General features: G+C 40.0%; 2 protein-coding genes across 2 annotated transcripts in view; both read right to left on the bottom strand.

Moving 5' to 3' along the window:
- The window catches only part of gas7a (growth arrest-specific 7a), a 39,187-nt gene extending 38,359 nt beyond the window's left edge, over positions 1 to 828 (bottom strand). The window contains exon 1 of the mRNA XM_036589824.1: positions 582 to 828. Within this exon, the coding sequence (XP_036445717.1) occupies positions 582 to 716 (135 nt within the window). The 5' untranslated portion in view covers positions 717 to 828. The remainder of the gene's footprint in view (positions 1 to 581) is intronic.
- On the bottom strand, positions 586 to 26,048 carry LOC118821280 (growth arrest-specific protein 7-like). The gene is made up of 5 exons (XM_036589826.1): positions 25,847 to 26,048; positions 17,707 to 17,815; positions 10,916 to 10,984; positions 4,312 to 4,449; positions 586 to 650 (listed from the first exon to the last, which is right to left on the bottom strand). The coding sequence occupies exons 1-4, from the start codon at positions 25,847 to 25,849 to the stop codon at positions 4,349 to 4,351; spliced, it is 282 nt and encodes a 93-aa protein (XP_036445719.1). The 5' UTR covers positions 25,850 to 26,048; the 3' UTR covers positions 586 to 650; positions 4,312 to 4,348.
- Positions 26,049 to 26,468: the final 420 nt, after the last annotated feature.

Genomic DNA, 26,468 nt, shown 5'->3' with positions numbered 1-26,468 from the left:
TCTGCGCTCACCAACGCTGTCACAGCGTCTAGCGGTAGCTTTGTTCTGCATCAGAGTCTGGAATAGCAAGTGCTCTCAAGAGAAGCAACCTGTACATAAAAGAAGTAAAAACAGCCATACGCTAAGACTATTTAGAAATCAACTGATTCAATGTCATTACTTAACAGAACCAGCTAAATATATGAAAAACCCACATTTATATATACAGCTGCAGAAACAGTAGTGATGTAATGGCCAGCACTATTGTTGCTGTGTCTTCACACTTTTTACAGCAGTTTCGCATGGACATGCACACACTCCCACTCTTAAGCACAGTGGTACAGAAGAGTGAACAGATGTTTCCCATCTGCTGGAGACTTCAGGGAGGCTGATTTAAAACCCCACTGACCATCATGAAAACTGTAACAACCTGACACTTAGCCTTTTCATTGACTCAGTGATTGAAGATAATCAATCAAGTTATGAAGCTGTAGATACAGCCAAAGAACGGCAATAAATCTACTTGATATGCACACGTATCTCAGGATGGGCTACTCGGTTTACAAATACTGACGTGCATGTGTGAGTGCATGGGTACTCACAGTGGTTTTAGTCTCCTTGATTTCCCTCTCCTTGTTCTGTCTCCTGGCCGGGGAGAGCGAGCCGGGGCTCTGTGGGGACAGACAAGACGCATCGTCAAAACTGCCCTCTGTGTCGAAGCTTTCCTCTGTCTCCATGTCTCAGTTCCTCCCTTCTTTCTCTCCTTCCTTCTTTCCTTCCTTCCCTCTCTCTGCCTCTTTCACTCTCTCTCAGTCTCTGTTCTCCTGCCACACTGCTCAACTCCCGCGCGCAGTCTGCCTGCCTACCTCCGTTGCCGTGGCGAGCAGCGCATGGAGGGGGTGGGTGGTTAGAGGGGGGCGTGTCAGCGAGAGGGGTGGGTGGTGATGTTGTGCATCGAGGAGAGCAAGAGAGAGAGTTAGAGAGAGAAACACTGAGTGAGTGAATGAGTGTGTGGAGGAGTGACACAAACCTACAGAAACTGGAAAAAGGAGACAGAGAGAGAGAGAGAGAGAGAGAGAGAGAGAGAGAGAGAGAGAGAGGCAGAGGGCAATCTGATAGAAAACAAAGGGTCTGATAAGATGATAACAGCAAGAGGCATATTACAGAGAAAGAGGGAAAGTGAATGAGTGAGTGGAACACAAAGAGAAAGAGAGAAATTGGGATAAAAGGAAGAAAGAGATAAGAGTGTGGGACTGAGTCAGAGTGAGGGAGAGTGAGAGAAAGAGAAAGAGAGGGAGAAAGAGAGACTAAGTAAGTGAATGAGCAAGTGGAGGCACAGTTAAGAATACTTAATACAAATAGACATTGGAAGAATGAGAGAAATTAAGTAAGTGAATGAGTGAGAAAAACAGTGAGAGGAAGAGAGATGTAAAGAGAAAGAGAGTGAAAGAGAGAAAGAGGAGACAGGTGACTAAGTGAATGAGTGAGTGAAAGTACAATTAATAACGCTGAGGACAAACACACTGGGAAGGAAAGAGAGGAAAGTAGAACAAGACAGGGAGAAGAGAGAAAAATTGAGTAAGCGAACAAGTTAGTAAGAGAGTGAGAGAGTGAGAGAGATTTTAATAGAACACTGAAGGTCTGACAGGATGAATATACAGCGAATCGCTGCTGTCAGAAAACAAAACCTCATATCTCCAAAATGGTAACAGGAGAAGGAAAAAACATACTTGACTTTTAATGGAAGTCAATGGAAGCAGACATTTTCCTAATTTTGGGCTCTATCTTTTGGTCCATTTATCATCAAATTTACACACAATGTAAAGAGCACTTTCAAATTATGTCAAAAACTGAAAAACGACAGCTATAGTACAGCTATACAGAGAAAATGGGGAGAAACAGAAACAGAAGCATTGACTCTGTTAGAAAGCATAAGTAAGAGTGCAAAGAGAAAAAAAAAACAGATTTTATTTACACAAACTGCACCACACCCCCTCCCCGCTGCATGTGTGTGTGCGTGTGTTTGAGGGAGAGGGGAGGAGGGAAGAAATAGCCGTGTGATAAGCGTTCAGAGGCTAATTAGGATTGGAGACAAGATACGCCATCACACAAGAGTGAACCACATGATCAGCAAGGAAAAGGCAGTGAGAGAGATTCACCTGCTTGTGAAGCTGTACGATGGTTCAAGGAATCTGTATTCATAGCACGCATCTGTCTGTGCTCCTGTGTTCCAGTGTGTTACGTGAAGGGGTAGAACTGAGTGAGGGCAGGTGCTATATTTACACATGAACTGAGCAGCAGACCCCTGTTCTCAAGCGCGTGGATGTGTGCGGGTGTGTGTTCATGTTTTTCTCAGTGTTCGAGCTTCCATCTATGACGCATATCTCCGAGCAAAACAAACCCAGCTCCCCACCCCCTCCTAATGACCATGTGTAGTAGATGCACAGCTTATGGCAAAAACAACACAACCACTCCTGCACAAGATCAAAATCACAGCATGTACACATGGAACAACAGCAAATGCCAGTACAACCACAAACACCTTTTTTCTCTCACCTTTCTCCAGAACATGGCGGCGCTGGCCCAGCACCTACTGGTCTGTCCTGTCCCGTCCTGCCCTATAGTATCAGGCTGTCCCCTGTTGTTACTAGGTCTGTGCCCCAGCCCTCCGTCCTCCGCTCCTGTCCCGTGCCTCTCGCCCCACTACAATCCACCCTTCCCCAGCCTGGCCCTGGCTCAGCCCCTGACCATGCTCCAGCGTCTGCAAGTGGGCTGCCCATATGGCCTGCTCTCCTTCTGGCCGCGCCTGTCTGCTTGCTGGCATGGCTGCGCCTCCGTCCAACCACTCGGCAGGTCACATGGCCTGCCATGGATTTTACTTGGCCCAGCTTCAGCTACTGCTTTACCTGTTACCGTCACCAGACACACGCAAGTGGCTCCAGAGCCAGCAGCTCAGACTACAGCTTTAAGCCTTTAAACCACACTTCAGTTCATATTTGCATATTACTTTCATAATAGTTACACCAAATTATTCATAGCAGTCGCTAAATATTCACTGAAGTCTTAAGACCATTAATAGAACAATAAATCTTACTTAGGCCTTAATATTTTAACCACCTTGAATGTAGCCCAATAATATCCTGCCTGAATCTGACTCAACCTACCTCCCAGTGCTAGTTTTAAATCCAAACTTGACTCAATTCTGTCCAAACCCGACTACAGCTGGACAAAATTCTGTCCAAACCCGACTGTAGCCTGACAATATTCTGTCCAAACCTGACAGCAGCCTGACAATATTCTGTCCAAACCCGACTGTAGCCTGACAGAATTCTGTCCAAACCTGACTACAGCCAGACAGAATTCTGTCCAAACCCGATTGTAGCCCGGCAAAATTCTGTCTAAACCTGACTAAAGCCCGACAAAATTCTGTCCAAACCCAACAAAATTCTGTCCAAACCCAACTGTAGCCTGACAGAATTCTGACCAAACCCGACTACAGCCTGACAGAATTCTGGCCAAAGCAGACAACAGCCTGACAGAATTACGTCCAAACTCGATTGTAGCCCGACAAAATTCTGTCCAAACCCGACTACAGCCCGACAAAATTCTGTCCAAACCCAACTACAGTCTGACAGAATTCTGGCCAAACCCGACTACAGCCTGATAAAATTCTGTCTGAGGCTGACCCAAACCCAACCACCTGCAACTAGAGACCAAAAAAAAATGATAGCACCTTTAAAATGACCTTGTAGTAAAAATAACAGCTATCCTCCTATCATAGACTCATTTAAAAGCCAAATCATCAGCTATCCTAAATTACATTTAAATTACACTTTAACTAAAGCTGGGGTAAAGCAGGTCAACATCATTAAAGGTAGGAGACTTTAAGAAACCTGAGGTGAAATCTAAACCTGACTTAAGCCCAACAATTATTTGTTGAATGATGCCTGAAATTGACCAATCCCAACTTGAATAGCCAGGTCCATTCGGGTTCAGACAATTTTTTCAAACTATAGCCCAGACGTACCGTCTGAGACTGGCGAGTATAGAGAAGTCAATACTAAGTGATCTGACATTTGATGTGTGCCCAGTAGGGACCAAAATAAAGATGCGGATGACACTACAGGAGTACAAATGGGTAAAAGCTTGCCATGAAGTGCCAAATCGATGCAAATGCTAAAATTCATTCACACAATGGATGTGATCCAATTGTCATTTCTCAATAGCATGACATAGCTGTACCGTGCTGAATAACAGATAAGACAACCCAGTAGGAGATTAAGGTACACATGTGTTCTACAGGCTTTAAGCAGCAGCAGCGGACAGACTTACACATCAATCCTCTTAAAGCTCTCGGATGTGACCTGCCTCAGCAAGACAGTACCTGGCCGTTCATGCCGGCTTTCCGCTGTGCCACGTCTGCCTTCTCCAGCTGCTGGACAGGAGCTCTGAGAGGCTGGCATCCTTTCACTGAAAGTACAAGAGAGGACAAGAACTTACACCAACCCGCTGCTTCACGTTGCAATGCCCTCATCATCCATGCAATGTGAAAGGGCTTTAGACTTGATCCGCTGAACTGTAAACAGAATGGGTGAACTGAGTAATTTATTTATGATTATATGTGAATTAATTTTATATGGATTCCATAATGATTGAGGTTCGCAAAAAAAAAATCACACAAGTCCAAAGTTTTTATTGTATCAGAGTTACTACTGTAACAGATTTGAGTCTGCATGTTTGCCGTTGTAAATATGTATGACACCAAATATGTAAGGCAAGATAAGTTTGTATGCCCAACAATAACATTCAAATTATGATAAAATATCTCCTTTTCTAAGTACAAACATAAACGTGACATTGATTGAAAGTTTAGAATCCACATTTTTGAAAGAACTTCTCTGCTTGTTCCGACAAGTGAGAAATAATTAAGATAAAATTATATATGCTTTTGTTAGAACCTGTGATAATTGCAGTTTGGAAGAGCAGGAATTTCTATGGGTAGGTAGGTAGACAGGTTGGTAGGTGGGGAGGTGAGTAGGTGGGTTGGTAAGTAGCCAGGGAGGTAAGTGAACAGGTGGGTAGTTATGTAGGTAGGAAGAACATAGAGATAGGTAGGTAAGTAGGTGGGTGAGTGCCTAGGTGGGTAGGTAGGTGTATAGGAAGACAGGTAGGTAGCTGACTAGGTGGGTAGGTAGGCCGGTGAGTAAGTGGGTGGGTTGGTGGGTAGGTAGACAGGTGGGTAGGAAGATATGTAGACAGGTAGGTAGGAACGTAGGTGTGTAGGCAGACGGATGTGACAGTAGACAGGTGGGTGGGTACCCAGGTAGGTAGATAGGTGGGTAGGTACGGACTGATAGGTAGCTACGTAGGTAAGTACTGAGCAGGTAGGTGAGTAGGCAGGTGCAATAAGCTTAAAGAAAAGGGGTATACTGAAGCACCAAAATGTAGATTTTCTTTCATTTGCATGTTTCAACTAGACTTGTGGAATGCCAAAACTGTGGAAGGCAAAATTCATTCAAAGATAAACACACACATCACTTTAAAGTCAGGAGTGTGCACCATTATTTGTCAAAAAACAAACATTAATTGTTATGTATTAACACAAACACTTAGGGTGCTTTCACACCTACTGTGTTTCGTCCGGACCTTCAGACTTTTCAGTTTGGTCCAAACCAAAGTAGCAGGTGTGAAAGGTGCCTCAAACCACGGTTCGCACCAAAGGACCAAAATTTGGTCTGATCAAAAGAGGTGGTCTTGGTCCGGATTAAAATTAACCATGTTTCAAAACTTTTTTGGATGGTTCGGACTTCCGGACCAATTACAGGAATTTGAGGCTACCATCACCCATTAAACAAGGGAAGAGGAAAAAGTCAAACACAAACGTTAAAAGTCAACTTGAAACAATACATAGAAAATGCCAAAACCACAGATGATGGTTCTTCAAGGGTTCTTTAGTAAAGAAAATGGTTCTATATAGAGCCATGAACACATTCTTCAGAATGTGCTGTAGATGGATCTATGTAGAACCTTTTTGAAAAGGCTTTGGACTATACTTATTCACATTATGAACAAGAAATGTCATTGTTTAGGAGTAACAGCTTAACAAATGCGTTCACATTAGAGCTGGGCGATATGGCCAAAAATGTTATCACGATAAACAAAATTTCTATTGTTCGATATCGATACATATCGCGATAAATGTCAAATCATTATTTCTTTCAAGTTTGAAGGCTGATTTTTGCTCCTGGGTGGTTAATTGCTGTTTTAAACTATTCTTTATGGTCGCAACACGACAAACACTCGCCAAACAGTGGAACTTTTCACAAATCTGTCATGGGAGAGTGGGAGAGAGTGTCTGGTGAGCTGTTTTTACCAGCTGGAAAAACATGGCTATTTTGTAATGTTCATAATTTAAGAAAGAAAACAGATCATTTTTAGCTGGTGTCGAGCGCTCGGCTACCCCGCTACAAATGACGTCACAGTATTCAGACACCAGCTAGCGACGACTGGATATTCAATTGTAGTAGTTTAAGGGGTGAACCGCAAAATATCAACACCAGACAAACAGAGTCCTCCTTTTAGGTACGTTTAAACTGAAAGCGGTGCTTTTGTGTCGTGTTTGATCTACAGTATCATTAATTCGCCGTGTCGTACAGTGATGAAGCGCTGCTTTAAGTTAGCCAGCTGCTAAAAACAGCTAGCCTGGAAAGCTAGCGCTCTCCCGCTTTCCAATGCCTCACAGCTTCCTCAGTTTACTTTTGTTTACATCAGGGCCGTAACTGCATGAACCCACTTCTTTCTTTCACTTTCGTTGCTTGGGAATGCACTCATACTTAAATATGACTATCCGAGCGCTGTAACAGCGCTGTAGTTGTGAGGATTGTGATTTAACGCTGCTAAAGCTGGTTAGGATGTACAGAAAGAGGTGAGTTCACTGTAGGACAGTACAGTTACACCACTGACCTCGTCACTCACACTCGGTCACAGGAGAACAGATCGCCGGTCGCTCCACTCAAACAGGGAATGTATAACTCCGCGTTTCAGCCGTTGCTAAAGACTCCTCTTACTCGTGGCCCCCTCCCTCTCTAATCATGTAGAAAAACTCGGAAGTGCGCCGTCTCCTGGCGACAGCAGAGTAGTGTCGCTTTCCTTGCAGTAGAAAACGCCACCAAGGCTTTCGCTGATCGTGGAAGTGTGAGAATGGTGTATTATATCGAACATTTATCGAACATGTCGTATCGCTCTATCGAAAAGTTATATCGCGATAATTATCGTTATCGTTTTATCGCCCAGCCCTAGTTCACATTCACATGATGAATGTGCAAACAAATCGCAAAACCAACAGCAGTCTGACAGATACTGTACAGCAAAATGACAAATGTAGGAGATAATGTAAGTACTGAGTGGCTAAGGTTCAGGCAAGGCCCGCTCAGGCCTGAGCCAGCCCACGCAGTCTGAAACTCAAATGCTGCCTGTGTGCGGTGGGCTGGCGGCTCTGGCTAAGAGCCGGGAGCCATTCCTGTCGCCCCCTCAGGGCTGTCCATTAATTCAGGACATCATCATCCATATCCAGTTCTGGCTCCTGGCTATGCTACATTCAAAAGTTTAAAATGACTGTTTTCAATAATAAAATGATAGATAATGAATAATAATAAATAATATACTGCAATTAACTATTTACAGCAGCTCTCTGATAACTTATCTGCCTGAAATTTGATTACCATGTCTCTAATATGAGGTATTCTGGATGTTAATTCTATTAGAACTTCACTCTTGATGTTATACAGCTTCCTCAATCATTATGAAATCATCTACAGCTCTGTTCACTGAAACTTTCTGTATTTTTACACCTTCCTACAAATTAGGTGGAATCTGTGAAGTTCTAGAGTAGTAAAATTATTTTATAAATGTATCTGCAACATTTTTTTTTACTTTAGTGAAAACATTGATTCCAAACTTTAGACCTGTGATTACACAAAATGCTTGTGTAATTTTCAGGAAGCTGTAAAAAATGAGAAAATGTCAGATGTGTCCATAATAATGAACAGAGCTATAGATGATCCCAAAAATAACTGAGAATGAAGATACATATAGAAAAGATGATTTCTGACAGCATTATGTGGCTATCATAGTAATATAATAGTAATAGATAAAATGCAGCACTTTCTAAGGAAAAACATGAGTACCCTGTGATCTCCTATAATGCATGATACAGCGACATGACACAAAAGTAAACAGAATTACACAAAATGTTTATTAAGCACTTAACCAACATTAAAATGCAATTTTGCAACACCCTGTGTACTCTGTTCTGTTGTTCTGTGGTGAGCAGAGCTGTTACAATGCTAACCAGCAAGAAAACTTAACTATAAATAAATAAACTTAGTAACTATAGCATACTATTTTCATTTAATAACTTATTGTTATTCCCAAAATGTAAATTTTAAAATACCTATGGTGCCTAGTTTGTAATACTTAGTAGTTTATGTAAGTTATTACTGAATAAAATAATAACAATATATACTAGTGATCCCAAACTTTTGAATGGTAGTGTATATCTGCTCCCCTCTCCTCCACAAGCTTGCAGAGGCTTCCTCTTTCTCCCCACTGCTATCCCTGAGCCTCTGATTCACCATCCATCCTCTCGCTGCAGTGTCAGTCCAATGAGTGTGGGGATAGTACACGTGAGCCATTGGCAGCGACTCCTCGGGCTGCATGGAGAAAGCGCTTAACGGACACCAGATAACAAACCCTGCCTTCGGCAGAGGAATAGCAATGAGACAGGGAGGTGCGGGCGCAGGAGGAGAAGGAATCAGAACACATTTCTTTACATTATAACACAAGCTCTAGTGCCTGCACATCAGGGTGGATCTTCCAAATGTGGCCTCAACTGCTGTTGTGGCCTTCTTCCTCTTAGATGGTTTGCCAAGATTCAAATGTACACTGGCATCCCCTAAATATAGGCAGTCAGCCAAGACACGTTTAGATCTGAAAATTGCTTCTTTAGTTTTGCATCGGAGCTATAATGCTGATGTTGCTAATATGAAGCCTACAGCAACCAGGTAGTATTTTGCAAACTGCATGTTTAGATCATCACACAATTGCCTCAAACCAGACAGGTTGTTTGATAATCTGAAATACGCTGAGTAAATGCTAGTGTGTTTTTTGACCCTTTATGGCATATAAAAATAGATTAAAATCAAGATTAGTATAAGGTAGCTGTTATTATTGCTTTAGCTAGGTGACATATTTTTGTCCATTTTTATAGATAACAATGTCATACAGTTTCGGAAACTACTTGAGCAAATCTATTTGAGATTACGTAACAACTGGACACGGTTTAAGACAAGTGTGATGATTTAGGCATGCAGTTTGCACAATGCTAACTGGTAGCTAGAAACTTCCATTACTCTAGCTTCTAGCTACAATAACTTCCATGCACAACAATAGAAATAAACTTCAGACACCAATTACGTCTTGGATGACTGGCTATACTTGGGGTAGGGGAGCACTGTTTACATTTATTTTCCAACCAATCCATCACTTTAAATCATCACCCTAAGGACCATTCTACCATAAATAAATAAATACATGCATACATACATACATACATATAAACCCAAGGCTTTTTAATTAACCAATATAGTAACAAGCTAAATATATACAAAATCATCTTTTATAGGGTACTTTCAACTGGGAGGTGGCTGCCCCAAACCCTAACTTCTAAAATTCTTGTGAAAACTTGTGAAAATAATCTTTTAAAGTGAAGTTGAAATATTTAGATTTATCTTGAGTTTAATTTTTAAAAAAAAATGCTGTCCCATATTTTTATATCACTACTGAAACACAAAGAGCTTTCGCTCTTAGGCAGAGCCTTATTTTAGCCACGCCCCTGCATTTTACAGGAGGAGGGAAGACTGCATCCCTGTCCCTCCCAGCCACATGGTGAACAGTTAGATCCCGTTTTGAAATAAATGTGTCCCAAAATCTGAAAATAAGTGTGCAACATCAGTGTGTGACTGTCTTGCATTTTAATAAAAAAATTATGATTTTGATATTATGATTTATGTGTGTACAGCTGTTCAAAGCTGCATTTGCTAGTCGTGTAGTGGCTAGTGTTTCTGAGTTATGCTCAGAATTAACAAACAGTCACTTCAAAACATTTGGCAAAGTTTCTAAGGTGCTATTACTGTACTTTTATAGACAAAAAAGGACTGTACAACCATTTATTTTAATAAAATAAACATAATTACGGTACAGAGTCCAACAAAGCAAAAGGATAAGTGTAAAGTTCAAATCAGTTAAAAGTCCAAACTGTGTTTTCAACCAATTTGGTAGAATGATCCATGTAAGATGACCTGATAGGTGACTGCCCTAATTCACGCCTTCTGCTCCTCTTCATTTAATGTCCTAATAATATCAGAGATAAGTATTTACGTATTTCATCTTAGATGAGTATTTCATCTGAGTTTGTCCTGCTCTATAATTATAATATAGACAGTTTTCATTTCGTCTTTGTTGGTGAGGATTCATCCTCAAGGTTTTTATGTTTATATGTTTTTGTATTTAAATGGAGTGCTCAGTCAGTTAGATAACAGATAACAGGTTGTGCAGAATCTGTAGATATGTAATACTTCTACAAAACACAAAGCAGAAAGGCCTTAATGTAGGTCTGAAAGGGTTAAGATGCAAGCCACATAAAGATCGCTGGACCCTACTATATGCCTCCCTTGGGAAAGACATATAGGCTTTTCCACAGCTGTGGCAGTGTTCAGAGAGTGTGAGCAGCCATCATTAGGACAACCAGGCCTGACGTCCACTGTGGCATGACATGACATCTCAAGCCCAGAGATGTGTGGGGGAAAAACAGGCCTGACTAGAACAGGACTGAGTGGAGAACCATGGGGCTAATGCAGTTTTAGAAGCATGGGGTTACCTGAGATCTTGTGTGTCCGAACAGGCTTTGGGGCAGCAGCTGGTGTACATGGTCGTTCCCACGTTGTCTCTGAAATACATATAGAGTAGAAGACATTTTATGATAAATCAGATTCAAATCTACAGCGGTTCAATAGCAGGGACCTTCTCACTGCACTGTCACAAGAGTTTGTAAAGGATACAGTTCCCTTTCCTCAGGACATATTTGATCAACATGAATCCATTTGCATGTGACATTCATCCTCCCACTGCAGTTAAAAGCCTCATCTGAATGCTTCAAAGATTTGAATGGATCCTCCAAACCTTCTAATTTTTGTCATTTCTAGAGAACTTTATCACTACCAACTCTTTACCAGTTTCTCAATGTTCTAAACAGAACATCAAGAATAGGTTAGCAAAGGTTTTGTTCCGACAGCAGCGATATGCCTTTTTGGAAAGCGACGCTGTGTAGCAAATGTCTTTTTAAAGGTTACTCAACTGGGTTTTAAAGGTTACCTAATGTATTTACCACAGTTTAATTTTATCTGCTGTTAGTGAGTCTATAACAAATAACAGTTTGCTAAATTTGCTCCAAAACACAGATCAAGGACATCAATCAGATAAAGATGTGCTGTTTGACTCACATTCTGTGAAATTCAGATTATTACATTTTTTCTGCCAAATATTGCTATGGTATATATTAGACTGTGAACTGTTGGTATATGTAGTTTTAATGACATTGACCCAGAAGTAGGCATAAAAAGATTGCTTTCAATAATTGTTGCTACAAAAGGTCTCTGAGGGTCTCTTTTTACCATCACAGAGGTTTATTACTGCAGCAACCTTTAAACGACTAGAGGACACAGGCAGCTCACCTCACCTCACCCCTGCAACTTAAAAATATTAGGCTTGCTTTGCTTTCCATGTAGTTACTAAATAACAAGCCTTACGATAGAATTTTAAAAGATTTTAAGAGTGAACTGACTCAAGCCTTGTACTAAACCCACCTTATTTTCATACAGCACTTCTTATCTATCAGGCACTCATATCTAACATCCTGTATATGTGCAACACAATTAGGGTTACACAATCAAGACAACTACGGGTGTTAATCTCTCACCTCACAATCTTTCAATTCGATTCCTTACAGATCTGAAAGAAATTTAGGCTGAAGACAGTGGGGGGTTAAGGAAGCTTATTTGAATATATGGACATCCAAACTCATCACAGTATTTGTTTACTTATTCAGGCATTCAAAAAAACAATCAAATAAGTGAATGTTAAAGTTCTCATATTTTTGGTGTTAAATGTGAAGATTCATGATTATTTCAAGATACATGATTAATTCCATGATTTTTTAGGCTGTGGAAATGACCGCAAGGAAAAAGAGTGATGCTTTGCATCAATGACACTGTGTGTCCTGGTTTATTCGTAGCAGTTTCTATTTATATATATTTTCTTTTTGGAATTTGTTAAGATGGGACAAAACGAGTAGAGAAAATATATATGAGTGGCCATCAATATACTTGGTGGGGGGGAAGTGTAGTCGAAGTTTGGGAGACACCGAAAGAAATTTGAAGCTTTCTCTACTGCCATAAATACATACACAGCCAGTCACTGTCTTTACTAACACACTCCCTGCAACAGAGAATAACCAACCAAGGGCAATTGTTCTTTGTCCCAGCTGGGTCTGAAATTGTTTTTGCCACTTTTTTTGTTTTTTTTGCTTGGATGCCACTAACAGTGTTTCCAGAAAAAGGTTTCTCTCTTCTTGCACTTGCAAAGTGTATCGTTCTTTCCTGGCAGCATGTGAAGGGTCAATTTCCCCAAACAGAAAAAAAAGACTTGTGTAAGCGTTATTTGGTAATCAGCCTCGGCTAGCAGTCTCAGCGATACAGAGTGACTATTTTGGCAGCCATCCCCATAAATGTTATTTTAGAATTAGATGTCTGGAAGGTACATGCCAGTGTTACTCTAAGTAAGCTGAGGAAAAAATCATGGCTTGGCTGTAGCTGTCAGCTGGCCAGACAGTAGTAGAACTCTTATTTTCATGAAAGTGTCATTGGCAATAAGAGATCACATTTACTATAAAAATCAAATCTCCATTTACCGGCTACTTTATCAGTCTGGTAAGCCACATGTATCTGATTTCTCATTCAGGAGGAAAATGGCAATTATTCATTTTGAAAGGCAAGAGAAGGCAGCTATATAAACCAAAAACAACACAGGCTGCCTACTAGGAGCTGCCAATAATGACTGATGTGCAATCTATAAGTGAGAAATATCAGAAAAAGAAAAAAAGCAAAGAAAAAGAAATCATACCGAAACTGTTTACAAAGCAAAAGTGGCTGCACGTGGCCAAGCCATGCACAAAAATAGCCCACGGACAGTTCGGCCAGTATTCACTGGAGACCCATGGTGCCGAGCCAATGCCAGAAATGTGGCGGGTGTGCCAGCTCGGAGCGGGAGCACAATCCAGAACATGTTCTCACAAAAGAGATATTAGATCAGCAGTGCTGATTCTGGAGCTGTTTTGCTCTTCAAAGCACAACAATCTAAATTAGCTTTGCAAAAGAGAATTCTGATCCAGGATCAGCAGTTAAGGATGGGCAGACTGACACTTGATACAAGTAAAGTTCACTGTAAAAAAATTATACAACTTTTTAAACACAAAAAGGTTAGTAGCCTGGTTGAGTTCACTGAACTTCAAATAATAGTTAACAAAAATATAAAACAGATCAGACTCAAAATCAGGTCACTTACTTTTTTTAAGTTGAAAAGTTGCATCATTTTTAAAGTCTGGATATTCAGTTCTCTATTTAGAATTCATTTTAATAATTGGTGGGAACCAATTATTAAAATGAAAGTGTTTTTGTTCTGTCTGGCAGACGCTTCAAATATTATCCGTTTTAAGGGTTATTCTGAGAACATGTATTCAAGCACTTGTTCAAAAGTATCAAAGGGTATTCGAAACCTGTAAAATGCTGTTTGGGCCAGCCTTACAGCCTTTGTGAAGTTAAAACATTGAATCACACTCCTGAGTGGCACAACCGTCTAAGCAAGGCCATACACAGTGCTGTGAAAAAGTATTTGCTTTTTCCCAATTTCTTCTATTTTTGCATATTTGTCACACTTAAATGTTTCAGATCATCAAACTACTCTTAATATTAGACAAAGATAACCCAAGTAAACACAAAATGTTCTTTTTAAATTAAGATTTCATTTATTAATTAAATCTTGTTCAACCTTACTCGGCTCTATATGAAAAATTTGCCCCCTTAGCTAGTAAATTAACCAGTTAACCAAATTTAATTGATTATTGGGTTCAATTTCACTAGCCACACCCAGGCCTGATTACGAAACAAAGTCATTGAAATCTACCAGTCTGGAAAGGGTTACAAAGCCATTGTTAATTCTCTGTGACTTGAGTGAACCACTGTGAGAGCCATTATCCACCAACGAAAAAACAAAGTATCAGTGGTGAACCTTCCCAGGAGTGGCAGGCCTACCAACATTTTACCTAAAGTGCGTCGACAACTCATCCAGGAGGCCTTAACTGCTTCAGGTAAGGTCAATGTACATGATTCCACAATAAGAAAGACACAGGGCAAAATGGCATCCATGGGAGAGTTGCAAGGCGCAGACCACTGCTGACCAAAAAAAAACAAAAAGGCTCATCTCGCATTTGGCAAAAAAATCTGACATCTTGATGGCTCCCAAGACTTTTGGGGTAATATTCTGATAAGTCAAAAGAGGATCTTTTTGAAAGATATTGGTCTTGCTACATCTGGTGTATGTTACACTGCATTTCACCATAAGAACATCATACCAACACATGGTGGTCCGGGGCTGCTTTGCTTCTGCAGGACCTGGACAACTTGTCATAACTGGTGGAACCATGAATTCTGCTCTCCATCCGAAAAATCCTGAAGGAGAATGTCTGCCCGTCAGTTTGTGACCTAAAGCTCAAGTACCATTAGCTTATGCAGTAGGACAATGATCTGAAGCACACAAGCAAGTCCACCTCTGAATCGCTCAAAAGAAACAAAATGAAGGTTTTGGAATGGCCAAATCAAAGCCTGACTTGAATCCCATTGAGATGCTGCGGCAGAACCTTAAACAGGCAGTTCATGCTTGAAAACCCTCCAATGTAGCCGAATTAAAACAATTCTGCAAAGAAGAGTGGGCCATAATTCCTCCACAGCGATGTAGAAGACTTATCACAAGTTGTCGCAAATATTTGACAGCAGCTGTTACTGTCAAGGGTGGCAAGACCAGTTGTTATGTTTAGGGGGCATTTACTTTATCACATGGGTGATATAGGTTTTGAAAAAATCTTTATCTTCGGTAAATGGAATGAATCATTTAAGCTGCATTTTGGATAAACATAAATAAAAAACACATGTTTTTACAGTGAAATCAAATGTGTACTTGATGCCAAAAAAGTGGGGGAAAAATGGAGCACAAAATAGTCAATAGGAACTACTTTTTTTTTCGGTCTCTCCCTTTGCTTCTGTTGATGGCAGAAAAAAGGCCAATCATTCTTTTGAGTTATTTTGTACATTATTATAAATACAGTAGAATGAATCCTAAAACTATTAATAGTAATAAGCCTGCAATTTGTTTTTAGGGCTGATGATCAATTGCCATATAAAAAATTTGTGATTAATTTAGTTGTTTTTCTTTGTTCATTGTATGCCACTATTAAAGTACATGCCTAAACCGGCCAAATTGACAGATTAGCTGTTCATACTTAGTATCTCCTAAATGACGACAGACGGCCACCCTCTAAAGGTGTTACAGCACCAGTCAGAAGTTAGGGCTTTTGCAATTTTCTTAAAACCCACGATGTGTCTCATTAAACGTGTTTTCTGCTTTAATTTATTTACAACCATTTACCTCAACCCAGCTCGTGAATATGCACCCGATAATATTCTGCTTGTTGCAATCATTGTGGAAGCTAACAATTGTGGAAAATAATTGCAGTTAGCTTAAATAATTGCAGTCATGTGATTATGTAATAACTGTGACAGGCCTATTTGTTTTGATGCCTGATTTCAGAATTTCCTGTAGAAATCACAAATTCCCCCTCTTTATGTGCATAAAAGTACACAAAAGTATCAGTGCCAGTATCAGGATACAAGTCTTGATATTACCTGGTAATGGTTCGAAACAAAAATCAGTTATTGCCCATCCCTATCAGCAACTGTGCTGTAAATAAACAGCCTCTCTCTCTTTCATTTGCTCTCTCTCTCTCTCTGGCCTCCATCCCAAACACTGTAAACACAGGCTGCCCCATGGGAGCGCTGCCTGGGCTGCACTCCCTAACTACTGATAATGATCACTATTAAACAGGCCTGCCTCCAACATGCACTTCTATTAGCTTTCGCAGGAAAACAAATGCTTGTTGCAGTTTTATGCAGGCCAGGCAGAGTGCTGCAGTTCATCAGAAAAATGAGAAAATGAAAAGGTGATAAAAGTCAGCGCATGTGTTGTATAGAGAGGATGGCTAATATGTGTGTGTAAATCAGATTAATCCATTCCAGATCAGCTCCCTCTTCAGATGATTGGTTTGTGAAGATGATGGAGAATGCTAATGATGCTTCCCAGCCTGTGGCTCTTCACCAGGCCGAGATGGCTTCTATGGTTACACAACAAAATACAAGAAAAAGATTGCACTCTTATCAAAAATTTGCATTCTTTATCAGGCGCTGTACGCCTGCTGAGAGCAGCTTTGGGCCATATTCATAAGAAATAAGGCTGATAAGAGATAAGCTACTTGCGTTGGTGGTGAGGAGAATCAATGAAAAAGTACACTCGTTTTTAAAAGGTCAGAAGAGTCAATGAAGCTTAATCTTCATGGCTGCTGGAAGCAGTAGTACCTCAATGCATGTCCATTCTTGCAAGCTTCTGCACTGAGGTCAGAGCATTTACTACATTTTAAGTTGTTAGCATGCTGAGCTTTATAATTTATGTTCAATATCAATTTACATTTATTACGTTTTTTTCTTTTCTTGGAGGTTCACACCACAGCCAGTTTAAGGGGAGTCTGGCCACTTCCTATTTCTCCTATTATATCCAAAACATGACTGCAACGAGCTAGAGGGCGTGCATGAGCAAGTCCTCAATGAATAGGAGTGAAAGGAGCTAAACCGCTGAAAATGAAATATATTGGAGCATTCACTGCTGTTAAAGAGGCACAGTTTACTGCACAAATTGTTGTGCTTTTTAAAGGCTGAAGCTGTAAGCCACGCCATACAAAGACAGTTTTCGTCTAACAATTCGCTCTAAACCTAGCTAGGCCTTCTTGGCCATTAGTGATAAACTGACTAGGACTTCCTATTCTAAGAGAACACTGCCTTCAGAATAAGAGTCCTTGCAGGAATAACCAAGTAAATAAATGCCTAAGAATTAACCCTCTAAAATGAACCTGCTTAACTTCATGAACATGCTACAACATGTTGCTAACCATTTATGCAGGACCTTACTTTTATATTGGTAAGTAGAAGGATGTATTCCATTTATAAAAAAATCGAAGACAAGTTACCTGTATATGTTTTTCTACAGCAAGTAGGTTTTGGGCAGCAGGATTTTAGGATTACTGCCACTGAGTGCTGATTGGTTGGTGAGCACATGGGCTCATAGGCTAAGTAAATTGGTTTGCACTCACTGACATCATGAATGTGCTTGAGACACTGGGTACACTCCAGTATTCACCTTGTGCATGTGCCAGAGTGGGTGTAGCTTCGACTCAGTAGGCAAAGTTGTGTCATATGATAACAAACAAACATAAAGTGTGAAGAGCAGGCCTACCTTTACTGCTAGTGTTGACATAGTATTTGCGTCCCTCGGCTGACATGTAGCACTTCCAGCCCACAGGGAGAGGAACATTATCTGCCTCCTCTTCGACAGTAGAATACTCCTGACACATACAACACAAAACAGTGAAGAAACAGGCTGTCATAAAAACTGCATTTATTCTAAAAAGCTTCTGCCATAGCTGTGATTTCAGGAACACCTTTAATGTTTAGACTACTGGGACAAGTACATGTAAAATCTGTCAGCTATTTAATTATAAAAGATGATGATTAATGCATTCCAGTTTGTGACATGCTAAATGCATTTCTTTCCACAAACAGCGTTAGTAACCGAATGACTCTTCTAATGAATCATATTACCATGAGATGTGAGCACAGTGACCGATATCAGATGTCCTGGCAGAATGTTCAGAACAAGGTCTGACAAATCACGTGTTTCACTAACACAATATCTACTCATCACAATAAATAACAGCAATCACATTATTGCTCAAATCACGATTAGGAGTTAAAAACATATTACACAGCACAAGATCTATATTTACACTGTGAATATCATATCTGGAAGAAACCACAATGTATTGTGTACAAGGACTACACTCGTAAAAATAAAGGCTTTTAAATAGTTCTTGGCTCGGACGTACAATTCCGAAAGGTCAATCACCTTCACCAAAAGATTCTTTAAGGAAACAAAAGTGGCACTGCTCCAAAGAACCCTTTATGGCATGTTTATTTTTAAAATTGTATGCACCCCAAGCTCTCAGTGTGAGATCAAGAAACCTGGATTCAAACATGCAGCTAGCATTAAGTTCCTTGTAACGTATCATGAAAAGTAAATATATGTAGCTAGTGCCACAGAAATGCGTTACTCCTCTTAAATTGATGGAGCAGGGTACACAGCATGACCACACCAATAATTCAGCAATTTAATTGTATATGACCTGTCAAAAACAAAACTAACGGCTTCTTGCTCCTTATCTACGGCGTCCAGCAGTGTCTCAGACCGAGACAGAAGACAAACAGAGAGAGAAAGGGGTAGCAGGGTAGGCTGTGGAGGGAGGAACAACAAAAAGACCAGAGAAACAGAAAGCAAAACAGATGGACTGCAGAGATGGGCAAAAGGTGAAATGAGAAATAAAGGTAGAGCTGAAATCAGCTAGAAGGAGAGTCAGCTAGCAAGCTGCAACGTCTGCAGACACAGATCAAGCTGAACTGCTGTCTTCAAGCATTGGCCATCCATAGAAGCTCAGCAGGAGAATGGGACAAAAGAACAGAAGGGATGAAGTGCACAAGAGGCTATTAACCCCTCAAACTGCAGACTTATTATTCAACTTGCTAATCTTAAGGCAAAACACTACATGTGATCCACTTTTTTAAAATAATATATAAGAAAGAATCTTTGTCATCGTTGATTACTAACATTCTTACAAGTATTTTTGTATTTTACATTTGTCCAAAAATTACATTCAGATATGCAAATGAAATGTTATCTGATCAAATATGCATTAATTTGCATTCAAGTCTTGCCTCTGAATGTTAGAATTAAACCCTTTATTTCATTATAAAAGAAAACGCCAGAGAAAGGATTTTACAGAACACATAGCTGGAATCTCACTGTTTTATTGTTCAATCTAGAAATCACTACGCACCGTTATTGTACAGTGTTTTTAGATCATTTTGTAGAATGCTGTAGCATAAATCCAGCTATTAGCAATACATTAGGAATTTATTCAGTAATATCCTTCAGAATGTGATTAGGAATGAACAAGTACATTTTTATGAATGCAGGTATTCTAGAAGGTGATATTTCTGGATCTGAATGTAAAGAAAAGCTGATTTTAAGAAAAACTATTTTAAGAATCAGCTTCACAACTGCATTGCCAAGTGAGATGACAGAAAATATGCACCATTTGTGTAAATGTTGACATTAGCACAAAGGAAATAGACATATTTGCAGTGTTGTAGTGAAGACCATTAGAGCAGAGTCCGAGTCAATACCAAAACCTAGACACACTGGGGCCGTTTCAAGACGAAGACTTTGTAGTAGTTGAGTCCAAGTCAAGCCCAAGACCAGAAATGGTGAGAAAAAGATCCGTTTCCAGTTACCTTAGACAGAGTCACTGCCATCAGCTAGTCTTGAGTTCACCTTACCCCAAGACCAAGTCCAGGTTTAGCCATCATTAAAATGGGTAACTTTTGGAAAATATAGTTAAACACATGTTGACATTAATCGAATAAACATGCTGAAATAAAATATCTCTGTTGAGTTTTAACATTATGTTTACAGTTTAAGAGGACATGATATAGATGTAATTTATCCAAAAATCTGAAAATGCTTTAACTAAAATCATCATTTTGGCCTGTAGTGTCTTGCCTTAAGACATTCAGCAAGCACTATAATTTAGCTGGAAACTGCTATAATCCCCTTAAAATCCCAGGGTTACTACATACTAAGGCTTGTTATTCAGTATCTACAGGGAATTCAGTGCAAACTGGTTGAACTTTTCTTAGGTTATCAAAGTGTGTAATAAAACTTTGGGCCCATCGGTGGGCCCTAGCCATTGTAAGCTTTGAACTAATGCATAAGTTATGCAGAACTTAACTGTGGATGCACATCCAGTTCCTTAGCAAACATCAGTGACACATTCCAGAGTCATTATAAAGGAGGAGACAGGTCATTAGTTGGACAATGAATGGGAAAGTTCATAATGCTCAACATGGTGTCTGTTTACAGGGAAGGTCCCAAAGAGACAATCAGATTACTGTTAAAGTTGCAAGCAGGAAAGCCCCCCTCGCTGTCGAGATCTGTGCAAGCTAAGCCACCAGAAAAACGGTGATGAAACGGTTGTTCGGCCTTTAGTTTTGAGCTGATTTTGCTTCAGTATGAAAGGGTTAAGGGGTTAAAGGAATGCGAAAAAGCAGACTGTGCATTCTACAGCATCGGGCTGCCACAACCACTGCGGTGTGGGCGGACCACCTCTTTTGAAGTGTGACATAAAAGAGATTCTGCACTCCTTCACTCCCCTCCTTCTCTCTCTCTCCTTCTGCCCATCCCTCACACTCTCCCTTGATTCTGTTTCTCTGTTTCAAGGTTTAGTCAAGGACCGTGTGCATGCTGTGAGGGGGGGCACAATGGCGAGCTCTTGTACACACGAGGGGGCCATTCTGAACTGTACTGCTCTTTCATTCAGCCGCTTCAGCAGAAAGACAGCAGGTCATTTAGGTGCACCGCTGGTATGAGCGTCTTTCTTGTCAGCTTGCTCAAAGCAGCAAAGACAGAATTCTTCTGTTAGAACTATGCTGCCTTTTTCATACCTTCATGATTTAAAGGAATACTTCAATCAAAAAAATCTAATTTACACAATTTCCTCTACCTCAAATATAGTCCACCAGTCTAAAGTTGGTGTCCAAAGTTGCTTCTTTAGGTTTGCACCAGGGTTCTGTTGGTTAACTAAAACTATTATTAAAACAAAAGCTAGTGAAAAAATCTTAACTCTAATAAACATTAAAAAACGGAAAAAACAAAAGCAAAAAACTAGAGGAAAAAACACTTCTTTGTTTTTTTAGTGTCTTTGAGAGCTTAGAAGTGGAACTCCTATGTTTGGCCTTCTTTAAAGACAGCTGGAGCCAAGCCTAGCTCAGTAATAGAAGCTTGCACCGATCAGGCCTAACATTATGACCACCTCCTTGTTTCTACACTTATTGTCCATTTTATCAGCTCCACTTACTATATAGGTGCACTTTGTAGGTCTACAATTACAAACTGTAGTCCATTTGTTTCTCTGCATTCTTCATTAGCCCCTTTTACCCTATTCTTCAGTGGTCAGGACCCCCATGGACCCTCACAGAGCAGGTACTATTTGGGTGGTGGATCATTCTCAGCACTGCAGTAACACTGACGTGGTGGTGGTGTGTTAGTGTGTGTTGTGCTGGTATGAGTGGATAAGACACAGCAGTGCTGCTGGAGTTTTTAAACACTTCGTCCACTCACAGTCCACTCTATTAGACACTCCTACCTTGTCAGTCCACCTTGTAGATGTAAAGTCAGAGATGATAGCTCATCTGCTGCTGCACAGTTTGTGTTGGTCATCCTGTAGTCCTTCATCAGTGGTCACAGGACGCTGCCCACAGGATGCTGTTGGCTGGATATTTTTTGTTGGTGGACTATTCTCAGTCCAGCAGTGACACTGTGGTGTTTAAAAACTCCAGCAGCACTGCTGTGCCTGATCCACTCAACATAGCACCTCCACCAATGCATGGAATATTTTAGTTAGTTCATGAAACCTAACGCAAACAGCAATATTTCATGTAGAAATATTTGCTTTATAAGTAGCCTAGTAGCTAATGCTAAGTTAGTAGAGAACTTTCATTTTCCACACTAGACTTAATATTACTTACAGCCTAAACACTGAAATTTGAAGCTTCTAAGACATGTATGTAACTGATTCTTTACTTTGTATGTTGCAGCTCTCAGTGAATCCCTAAATACTTGACTTAAAGCCTAATATTACTGAAGTAGTGTTAGCCTATAGCTGCCTGTCAAGCTAATTGCAAAACCTGCATGCAGTAAGTGACTGCATATGTGCATTTGTGCATTCTTTGCAAGGTCACTTAGTGTTTTTGCCCATTTCTTTTTTCAACACAAGCCCTAAACTGGCTCAGACTACACTCAATGAGATCACAAACACCCTGGAAAACAAAAATTGTTTTGAGCTAAGAATCAAGGGAAAGTTTAAAGTTCAGGAAGGTGCATACAAATGAACAAAATTAAGGCACATAGTTAAAAATAACCATAGCAGCCATCTTGAAGAAGGAATCTTGCCCATGTATTTGTCTATTTTTGGAGAAAACAGTACGACAAGGTCAGAAACATTGTTAGCTACATAAACCATGTAGCTCTAGTGCAAAGAAGCTAACTTTAGACAGCAAAGACCAGTCGCAGCTGGTCAACTACATTCTGGGGTCAGGGCCAAACTGTGTAAACTAGATTTTTCACCAAATCATTTATTTAAAGGGATTCAGTGTAAGGACAGTAATGGCCTGAATGTTCCAGCACTGAAGCCATTTCCTCAATAGAAAAAGACTGACTGTTCTTTTTGTCCCTAATCAGCGCCCTCGATTCTGAAACATCTCTGATCTTTTATCTCGGATTGGCTTAATGTGTGAAATCAGTTAATCTGCATGGGTCTGAAACTGCCAGCTCCACAGCTACTAACCTCCAGCCTCTAAAACATATCCAGCTAGCTATATTCATGAGCCTGGAATAAGGAATCACTTATTTTCCTCCAACAGTATCACAGCTCAATTATGAATTACACTTTATTTTTTTAACTTTGTTAGAAACTATGTGATTGCACTGATTCTAATGGAAAGAAAGTGACCCGAGACTCCATAAGATTGGACAGAAAGCTAGAATTTTGCAAGAAGACAAGAGAAGAAAGAAGGGTAGAATGCAAGAAATTTTTACTGGGTGGAAGATAAATACATCCGATCCCAGGCCCCTGAGTTCACATTGTCTCTGCTGCAGAGATGGGGGATTAACCGGAGCTGCAGCCAAGTTCTCACATTGTGAATCCTTGGATTTTCCCAGTCAAATCCTGTCTGAGGTTGAGCTCTGGAATGCTGGATGTTAGATACATGTTCCTACCCACAGTGATCTGGGATCAGCCATGCATTTTCTCTCATAATGCTTAGTATATGATCCCTGAAGGAGAAGGAAGTCCCACATCAGTACGAAAGAACAGTTTTCCCTAGAACCTAAAGAAAAGATCTGAAGAAAAGGACTCTCTTTAGAAGCTTTGTGGTAGCACTTGAGCTGACTGCATTTAAATGTTTACTTTGGGTGAACCAGAGGTCTCCACAGATGTTAATAAATAATAACAGTAAATTTAGTTTTTTGCATTTCAGATATTTGATATAGAGTGACAGAGCCTAAGTACAATGTAGACTTTTCTAACAAAGTGGATCATCACTATGAAAAACTCCCTTTTGTCTTGGCTTACCAGCCTTCAAACATTACAGATTACTTTCTACTCAAGGGCCATGTGGCCTGACCTCCTAGCTTGCGATCCAGAGACTGAATGAGTAACCAATTTTATATTGCAAGAGCTGCAATTTTAATTATTAAACAAGTTTTAGGCACAGATGAGTTTTAATTTTCATATATTTGAATAGTCATGAAAGTGTAGTCGCATAGTAATATTAAGAAGCTGAGTGGTGTCACTGTCTCTGGTCACTGTCTCCTAAGACATCTGACATGTGGAAGTCTATAGGCTTGAGGTTCCTATCCTTTTTATAAGTGGGGAAATTAACTTAATAACGCAGAGCTTGTGAACTGTCAGCCTGGCACACTACATTTGGTGTTCAAGCCTCAAGCCCAAAAAAATGGATGCGCTGGTCTTCTTGGGGAAAAAAGTTCTGGAGCTTATTTTATATAAAATAATCACATTTAAATCACAACACTTATCAGAAACAAAATTTAAAAATTCAATATCTTCCCCAGACCGCTGAGTCTTAGTGTTTGTCAATATATCCTCAATACTTGTATATAGTGAAAAACACATTTATATTTCCCTTAATCATCATTTTATTGCATTTTATTTTATTTATCCATTTTTCCCCCAATTTCGTCATGGTCAATTCCCACCTACTAGTTAGGTCTGCCTCTATCACAAGCTGCTACCAAGATGGGAGAGCTATGCCTTAATGCTGTGATCAATACCATCCATCAAAACTACAACCCAAAACTATCTGTACCCCTGCAGCTGCAGTTAAGGACCTTATCAATTATGTAATGTATCTATGAAATGTGAACAAATGTAGTTAGCTCCAAAAAATGATTCATTCTCCCTATATAATGTAGCATATGGCCTGACCAGAGTAATAATTTAGCATTCTAATATTATATTACCCATCAAAAATGATATCTGTGAAAAAACACCTCCAACACTTGCCACTGTTCTAAGCATAGAAGACTCATGGTTCACTAAAGTAGCCTGAAAGTTTGAGCTCAAGCATGACCCTTTCTGTACTCTTCAGAGGAGTGTGGGACCATATGGAAGGAATGATTAAATAGGCAAAATTCAGTACACTCAAATGAGTTAAAAAAGAGAAAAAGGACAAGAGAAAAATGTAGGGGCAATATTTTTTACAAGCTAATAAACATGGCTATAAACAAACCAGATTTCATTGGACATGTGTTTTTCCCTGTTTTTGAGGTAAGGAGGGGAGTTATAAGAGGCAACAGAACAGGGTCTGGAGCTGAGCCATGAAAGCAGAAACACTGCCAGCAAAACAATACTCAGATCTGATATAGTGCATGGTAATGAAATCTAAGGAGTTTTGGCTTGCTAGGCAGGACTGAACTCACTACCTGTGTACACATAAAAACTATCAGTGTGATCTCAGTTTCAGAACAGTGTCAGTCTAGTAAGGAATTTTAGTAGGAAATAGTAGGGAAAATGTATGATTTTATTGTTTGGCTCATGCAGAACATCAACTAATCATAAACTTAGATCTGGACCAACATGTACCAAGCACCTCAAAGCAAGAGTGTGTGTAGATTAACTACTCTCCACTAGGCATGGGTAATATGACAATATGAATTAAATGTCCAGTCATAACAGCCATCAAGTACAAGTTCCTGATTTTTTGGAGATATTTCTGAGGAAATTATTTAAGGTAATCTCCTTGCAAAAGGGTGGTTAAAGACAAATAAAAGTAAGTAAAAAAACTTTTTCCAAAACTGATTAAAAATGAATAGTAGTCAAAAAGGGACTCCTAACAACCATGAAAGACCTGGGAGACCACCAAAACTGTCACCATCGTATAAACCGTGCTTAAGGCTTTCATCTTTGAAGGATAGGAGAAAAAATCATGGAAAAAGTGGTACTGTGTATCCCTACACATGATTCTGTCAACCCTAATCTCCAACCAGAAGGCTATAGAAGAAGCATGTAGCAGGTTGTGGACCAATGGTTAAGCAGGGACAAAGAGGCATATCTAGCTACACTGGGCTTACATGACCAATTCTTAGTGACTAAAATACTATAATACTACAAACACTACAAATCAACTTGGAGGACATTATAAAGTCACTTAAAGTTATTGTCAAACTAGAGATACAAAGCTCTTACCATGTGCTCCAGTTCTTCAGATGAGCTTTTACGACAGAAACGTCAGAAGGGAGAATTCAGGATGGCAAGCATGAGAGTTCTGTGAGCATCTAGCATCTAGCTCTAGAGAAAAAACACTGTACAGAAACTCCCCTCAGCACAAAATGACACAAATCCCAGGGTCAAAATCCAAGGATGTGGAAAGAATGAACAGACATGAACCATAACCCCTCTTTTTTCCCACAATTTCCCAAAGCAAAAAAAAAAAAAAGTATAGATGACGTTTCCAGACTTGAGAACTTTCTAAAAGGCTTTGTCTGGGAGTTCCAAATGCAAGCGGGTTAAGAGGCTGTTCATGAACTGACAGGGCTTTTAGAGACGATGGGCAGCACAATGCCTGACACTGTGCAGATGGAGAAAATGGAGAAATGACACTCTTTCTCAGTCAACAAGGCCAGTTTTGTGCTGCCTAACTCAAACAGACCTTGGGCAGTGCTCCTCCCTGCTCTGGATCTCCCCCTGTCTCCACATGTAACAGCAGTGTCTCAGACAGAGACAACTGCTCAACTATTCTCACTACTTCCCAGAACAGAGAGCTAAGAAAGAGTGATGAGCAAGAGAACAAAGTACTGTCTTGAGAATG

The sequence above is a fragment of the Colossoma macropomum genome, unplaced genomic scaffold (genome assembly GCF_904425465.1).
Source record: "Colossoma macropomum unplaced genomic scaffold, Colossoma_macropomum, whole genome shotgun sequence".
NCBI lineage: Eukaryota > Metazoa > Chordata > Actinopteri > Characiformes > Serrasalmidae > Colossoma > Colossoma macropomum.
Note: the sequence above shows the minus strand (reverse complement) of the source record. Positions and strands in the feature narration are given on the sequence as shown.